The following is a 7,165-nucleotide window of genomic DNA, read 5'->3' on the forward strand; positions in this document are numbered from 1 at the left end:
AAAAAATGGGCTGAAAAATGGCAGATGGAGTTTAATACAGACAAGTGTGAGGTATTGCACTTTGGAAGGAAAAACCAAGGTAGAACATAAAAGGTAAGTGCAATAGAACAGAGGGATCTAGGAATACAGATATGAAATTCCCTAAAAGTGGTGTCACAGGTAGATAGGGTCGTAAAGAGAGCTTTTTGTACATTGCGTATAAGTATTGAGTATAAGAGTTGAAATGTTATGGTCAGGTTGTATAAGGCGTTGGTGAGGCCAAAGTTGGAGTATTGTGTACAGTTTTGGTCACTGAATTACAGGAAGGATATTAATAAGGTTGAAGAGTGCAGAGAAGGTTTACAAGGATGTTGCCAGGACTTGAGAAACTGAGTAACAGAGAAAGGTTGAATAGGTTTGAAGTTTATTCCCTGGAGCGTAGCAGAATGAGAGGAGATTTGATAGCGGTATATAAAATTATGATGGGAATAGATTGAGTGAATACAAGCAGGCTTTTTCCACTGAGTCTAGGGGAGGAAAAAAAAAACAGAGGACATGGGTTAAGGGTGAAGGGAGAAAAGTTTAAAGGGAACATTAAGGAGGCTTCTTCACACAGAGAGTGGTCGGAATGCCAGATGAAGTGGTAAATGCGGGCTCACTTTTAACATTTAAGAAAACCTTGGACAGGTACATGGATGAGAGGTGTATGGAGGGATACGGGCAAATACGGATCAGTGGGACTAGACAGAAAAATGGTTCAGCACAGAAAAGAAGGCCTGTTTCTGCACTGTAATGTTCTATGGTTCTCTGTCTATCTCTCTCACTCACTAGAGGTCATCTCCCAATTTACCTCTGTTCTCTCTCTCACAGGCACTCACTAGTCCTCTCCCATGTCTTTCTGTTCTCTCCATCTCTCACTCACTCACTGGAGGTCTCCCCCCCTCTCTCCGCCTTCTCTCACTCTAACCCTTCAGCTTGGAAACAGCCCTACAGTCCAGCAAGTCCTTACCATCCAATCTCGTCACTCCGGGCCCTCTCCCTATTTGTATGCCTGTCCACGTGTCCCATGGCTTGGCCCATTTTGGCTCCAATTCACCTCGCGTTCCCATTCCTGGGGTCATCCCCGATGCTGAGCGAGCTTCCGTCCGAACCGACAGACGTGGGACCGTGTGCGAAGAGTCCGCCTATCTTTTCCCGCTTTCCCACAGACCTACAAGGCTGGAATAATCCGTGCGAGCGCATACAGGTGCCCTGTGAACAGGCTGAACCACGTCGCATGCATTGTGGGATACGGCTACCGTGAGTACCACCTCCCGTCTCCAATCAGCGGGGTGTTGTCTCGAGGGCGGGGCGCTGTGCCGTGGGTGGGGCGTTGTGTCGAGGGTGGGGCGCTGTGTCGTGGGCGGGGCGTTGTTGTGGGCGGGGTGCTGTGTCGAGGGTGGGGCGCTGTGTCGTGGGCGGGCACTGTGAATTGGACGGGGCGCTGTGTCGTGGGGGGGCGCTGTGCCTTGGACGGGGCGTTGTGTCGTGGGCGGGGCGCTGTGTCGTGGGTGGGGCGTTGTGTCTTGGGTGAGGCGCTGTGTCGTGGGTGGGGCGCTGTGTCGTGGGCGGGCGCTGTGCCTTGGACGGGGCGTTGTGCCGTGGGCGGGGCGTTGTGTCTTGGGTGAGGCGCTGTGTCGTGGGTGGGGCGCTGTGTCGTGGGTGGGGCGCTGTGTCGTGGGCGGGCGCTGTGCCTTGGACGGGGCGTTGTGCCGTGGGCGGGGCATTGTGTCTTGGGTGAGGCGCTGTGTCGTGGGTGGGGCGCTGTGTCGTGGGTGGGGCGCTGTGCCTTGGACGGGGCGTTGTGCCGTGGGCGGGGCGCTGTGCCGTGGGTGGGGCGCTGTGCCGTGGGCGGGCGCTGTGCCTTGGACGGGGCGTTGTGCCGTGGGCGGGGCATTGTGTCTTGGGTGAGGCGCTGTGTCGTGGGTGGGGCGCTGTGTCGTGGGTGGGGCGCTGTGCCTTGGACGGGGCGTTGTGCCGTGGGCGGGGCGCTGTGCCGTGGGTGGGGCGCTGTGCCGTGGGCGCGGTGCTGTGTCGTGGGCGGGGCGTTGTCGTGGGTGAGGCGCTGTGTCGTGGGTGGGGCGCTGTGTCGTGGGCGGGGCGTTGTGTCTTGGGCGGGGCGTTGTCGTGGGCGGGGCGCTGTGCCGTGGGTGGGGCTTTGTGCCATTCCTCATGTCCGAGAATCAGAGACCTTTACTAATTGTCCATCTTTGTATCCTACTCCCTGCGCATCCCCACCCCCCACGCACTGCGAGTATTCGCAAACAGCGACCAGCACCTCGACCTTACAAGACCATAAGACGTAGGAGCAGATTTAGGCCATTCGGCCCGTCGAATCTACTCCGACATTCAAATGCGGCTGATTTATCATGACTCCCAAACCCATTCTCTCACTTCTCCCTGACACCCATACTAATAAGCAACCTGTTGAACTCTGCTAATATCCCCATTGGCTTGGCCAATCACCACCCTCCGGATAAATCAATTACTCCTCATCTCTGTTGTTCACTGATCCCATTTGCCTGCACTGGCCTCCTCTACCTCCGTGATACAACTACTTGTCCAATGCTGCTACGGTATTTTCGTCCAAGGGAGAACGGGCCAGCGACGCGGGGCTCAGCGTGTTCGTGTGGGGTGAGGCCGCTGAATCGGAGGAGAAGCTCACTCTGTCCGTTTTCCGATTTTTCAGAAAAGGGGATGTCGTACTGGATCGTCAAGAATAGCTGGGGACAGAACTGGGGAGAAATGGTAAGTTTTTCAAGCTTAGAAGTCAGAAAGTTCCGTGCAGGATGAGATCCCATTCACGCTTCGCTGCACAAAATCTCACTAACCTCTTCCATTCGACTTTCCGTGACAGGGATACTTCCGCCTGTACCTTGGGGAACAGTGCTGTGGAGTGAACCGCTTCCCCATGTCCGCAATTGTTTAAGTCGAGTGCACTGGGCGCGTCGCTGCAGCCCTGGTCGATCGGAGGCGGCGAGGCGACGGGAAGAAGCTCCTCCACCTTTGCAGCTTGGCATGGCGTTTCTGCACAAATACGACCCGTTCCAACACACACACCATCAGGTTACCACCCCGGCCCATTTCTACCCAGCCCCATTCCAGTCACTCGGCCACACTGAGCAGCATCTTCGGCTCTCTAACAGCCCCCATGGCCGCCCCCACCGCGAGTCCGATCCGCTTGGACGTGTCAGCAGACTCCACCCTGCTAGTGTGAGCCCTGGTATGGAAGGCTACCCCGTCCTCTCAGGGGGGCACCAGTCAGAGACCCCGAGCGACGTAGAGAGTGGAATAGGCGGCCATGACGCCGTCCATCGGGAACACTTGTGTTCACTGGACTGGTTTGGTCTTGGGAGAGGGGGGTCCTGTTGGAGTTCTGGCTCATTGGAAGGGATGGGTTCAAGGCATCAATTTCCTTAGATCACGGGGTTGTCAGCTGGAATGCTTCCGTTTGGAATGAATGGATTCCTTCCCAGAGCTTTCTCCAGTGGAACACTTTTCCTTGGGAAGGGGTTGGTTCAATTCCCTGCTGTTTTGCACCCTGACCTTTCTGTGGTTGAACAAGCTCTGCAATTTTGTGGCTTTTGCAAAGACTTAATAAAATGACGTGAAGCATCACACTGACTGGTTGAGTTTGTCTGGCGCTGTCTCCCGGGAACAATCCTCTCCTTCCTCAAACACCCGACACTCTCCTCTCCCGCTTCTGACCTCCAGTGCGAGCAACCCAAGACACTGTCAGCCACTCCTCCTCAGACCACTTGCCTGCGTCACCTGTCGCTCGTCACCTGACCCCACGACAATAGCAAGCGTCATGCTGGCTCACGACAACTACTCACGGGAGCTGAGAAAAATCAATGGGGTACAAATTGAACCCGATTAAATATGGAAAGACCTAGAGAGTCAGAACATGGAGAGGATGTTTCCTTTAGTGGGGGAGTCTAGGACCAGAGGACACAGATAGAGTGGATGTGGAGAGGATGTTTCCTTTAGTGGGGGAGTCTAGGACCAGAGGACACATATAGAGTGGATGTGGAGAGGATGTTTCCTTTAGTGGGGGAGTCTAGGACCAGAGGACACAGATAGAGTGGATGTGGAGAGGATGTTTCCTTTAGTGGGGGAGTCTAGGACCAGAGGACACAGATAGAGTGGATGTGGAGAGGATGTTTCCTTTAGTGGGGGAGTCTAGGACCAGAGGACACAGATAGAGTGGATGTGGAGAGGACGTTTCCTTTAGTGGGGGAGTCTAGGACAAGAGGACACAGATAGAGTGGATGTGGAGAGGATGTTTCCTATAGTGGGGGAGTCTAGGACCAGAGGACACAGATAGAGTGGATGTGGAGAGGATGTTTCCTATAGCGGGGGAGTCTAGGACCAGAGGACATAGATAGAGTGGATGTGGAGAGGATGTTTCCTGTAGTGGGGGAGTCTAGGACAAGAGGACACAGATAGAGTGGATGTGGAGAGGATGTTTCCTATAGCGGGGGAGTCTAGGACCGGAGGACACAGATAGAGTGGATGTGGAGAGGATGTTTCCTGTGGTGAGGGAGTCTAGGACCAGAGGACACAGAAAGAGTGGATGTGGAGAGGATGTTTCCTATAGTGGGGGAGTCTAGGACCAGAGGACACAGATAGAGTGGATGTGGAGAGGATGTGTTTGGTAGTTCAGGGCGTACAGCCTCAGAATAAAGGGACTCTTTTTGTAACGGAGACTGGGAGGAATTTCTTCAGCCAGAGAACGGTGACTCTGTGCAATTCCTGGTCCCGGGAGGCTTTGGGGTCGATGTCACTTGCTGTAACTCCGGCAGTAGTTGATGGTCATTGAAGGTTATCGGAAGGGCAGGAGAATGTGACGAGGAGGGATAATAAGTCAGGCATGATGGGATTGGTGGAGCAGGCCTGACTGTCCGAATGGCCAAATTTGGTCCAGATCCTGCGCTCTTTCCGTTTTCTATAAAGAAGGCTGACACTGTAGTGTCTAAGTTGAGTTTATTGGATACACAGGTGGGCACCGATACGGTGGAAATCCTTTCGGCAGCAGCATCCCCCGAACGCATCAACTGCTCTACACCCACAAGGGCAAGGTTGATTCTGCATTGCTTTCCCAGAAAGAACACGATAAGAGCAAGCAAGCCGCCCAACTCGGTGCGATCGGACTGGAGAGGTCGCCTGTCGCTTTGCCGACGTTGCAATTCGGGCCTGGGAGCTGCGAGAAGATGGCAGGATTGCGAAGGCGGCGATCCTCCGTGATGGACGTTGTCGTTCTGAGGCAGCGATTCCTGTAGATACTACGGACGGGGGGCGGGGGGGTCGTAGTGTATCAGAATCAGGTTTCATACCAACGGCACACGCCGTGAAATTTGTCTACTTTGCAGGAGTAGTGCAGAAATAGCAAATAAAAAGCAGTGAAGAATGTTCATGGGTTCGGAAATCCGAAGGCAGAGGGGAAGAAGCTGTTTCTGAATGGTTGAGCGTGTGTCTTCAGGCTCCTGTCCCTCCTCCCTGATGGTAGCGATGGAAACAATTTGTGTTGTGTGTGGTGGTGGGAGGGGGGTCCGTAATGAGGGATGCTCCTGGGAAGATGTGCTCGATTCTATAGAGGCTGGTGACCATGATGGGGCTGACTAATTTTGCAACTCTCTGCAGCTTCTTCCTTTCCTATGCAGTAGACCCTCCACCCACCCCCACTGCCAGCAAACCCGACGGTGATGCAGCCAGTTAGGATGCTCTCCACTGTACATCTGTGGAAATGTCCACGTGTTCCTGGTGACAAACCAAATCTCCTCCGACTCCTAACGAAATGAAGCTGCTGCCTTGCCTTTTTCATAGATACAGCGATAAACCGGGGCCAGGTTCGGTCCTCAGAGATATTGACACGCAGGAACTTGAAGCTGCTCACTCCCGCCACTTCTGATCCCTCTGTGCCCTCTGATCCCTCTGATCCCTCTGTGCAGCTTCCTGCCATGCGACCAGTCAAGATGTTTTCGAGTTATATCTCAGTGAGGGCCCGATGTCGTGCAGGTTGGTTCAAGAACCGAGAGGGTGAAGGAGAGTGGCCGGTGGTGTGAGACTTCCTGCTCGATGGGAGCTGTGCGAAGAGGGCACGGCCTCCAGGGGCGCCTAACCTCCCTCCGCCCGTTTTAACTCTCCTTGCAAAACAATCCGTCATTCGCCACGTCCACGCTGTACTGGAACACTGGCTTTTAATGGACGATGCACGGCGTCTCTCCGGTCAGATAGCTTGCTTATTCTAAGTGAAACTCCCCGGTTCCGTCGGCAGTGTGAGTCTAGGGAAGACCTGCTCCCCCCGCCAAACGCGGGAGATAGAGACGCAAGCGCCCTCCCCCACCCAAACCCCTTCTTTGTGTGAGAGCTGCGTGGTTCGTCACCCTGTTGCAAATCAGTATCACGAAATAAAGGACAGTACACCGCATACACTTAAAGGATTCAGCTTCATAATTCTTAATTTGACTGAAGAGTCAAGAAAAAGTATAAACGAAAAGAGCCTATTTAAATGAAACGGTCTAATGTGCACAGGGTTTCCCCTTCGCCTATCCTCCTTCGATCCCACCCCAGGCTTCTCTCCGGCGTCTACTCCCTTCATCTCCCGCCGAACGGAAGGCTCAGCTCACCCCGGTGTCAGGCACGGACGGCTCACACCCGTTATCTCCAACCGTAACCCAAACACTGTCAGCAGCGAAGCCAGATTAGTGACTGAAATACCTGAGGCGCTCAGTAGATGGCGCTGACACCTCCATGAGCAATGATGTCATTTGTCTGGGTCGAGATTCTCACCCTTCATCAATAGATTACCAGACACACCTAACACCGATTAGGAGGTGATCGAGGCTGGTGGCTGCATCTATCAGTTGGTCAGTCTGATACCTGCTCTGCTCTGAAGCCGTTTTGTAATATCCTCTGTGAACTCTTAAGTTGCCTGTGTACTTGAGTTGGGATTTGACAAATGAATGTGTCGAGACAGTTGTACCGAGCGCCTCTGACTGTTGAAGTAAAGTTTGAAGTCATCTGACTCAGTCTGCAGTTATGCTCAGTCCCACCTGCATCCGTTACAGCCACATCCCTCATCATTGGCCTTTTGACATGCATTTCCTACCTCCCATTGTAACTTGTAGACCACATCCTTACTACT

The 7,165-nt window shown here is 53.7% G+C and overlaps 1 protein-coding gene across 1 annotated transcript in view; it reads left to right on the forward strand.

Moving 5' to 3' along the window:
• Positions 1-3,636, forward strand: part of LOC132385546 (cathepsin F-like) — a 26,536-nt gene extending 22,900 nt beyond the window's left edge. Inside the window, exons 10-12 of the mRNA XM_059957699.1 lie at positions 1,188-1,278; positions 2,708-2,766; positions 2,876-3,636. Of these exons, the coding sequence (XP_059813682.1) occupies positions 1,188-1,278; positions 2,708-2,766; positions 2,876-2,947 (222 nt within the window). The 3' untranslated portion in view covers positions 2,948-3,636. The remainder of the gene's footprint in view (positions 1-1,187; positions 1,279-2,707; positions 2,767-2,875) is intronic.
• Positions 3,637-7,165: the final 3,529 nt, after the last annotated feature.

This window comes from Hypanus sabinus (genome assembly GCF_030144855.1).
Source record: "Hypanus sabinus isolate sHypSab1 chromosome 31 unlocalized genomic scaffold, sHypSab1.hap1 SUPER_31_unloc_1, whole genome shotgun sequence".
Lineage (NCBI taxonomy): Eukaryota > Metazoa > Chordata > Chondrichthyes > Myliobatiformes > Dasyatidae > Hypanus > Hypanus sabinus.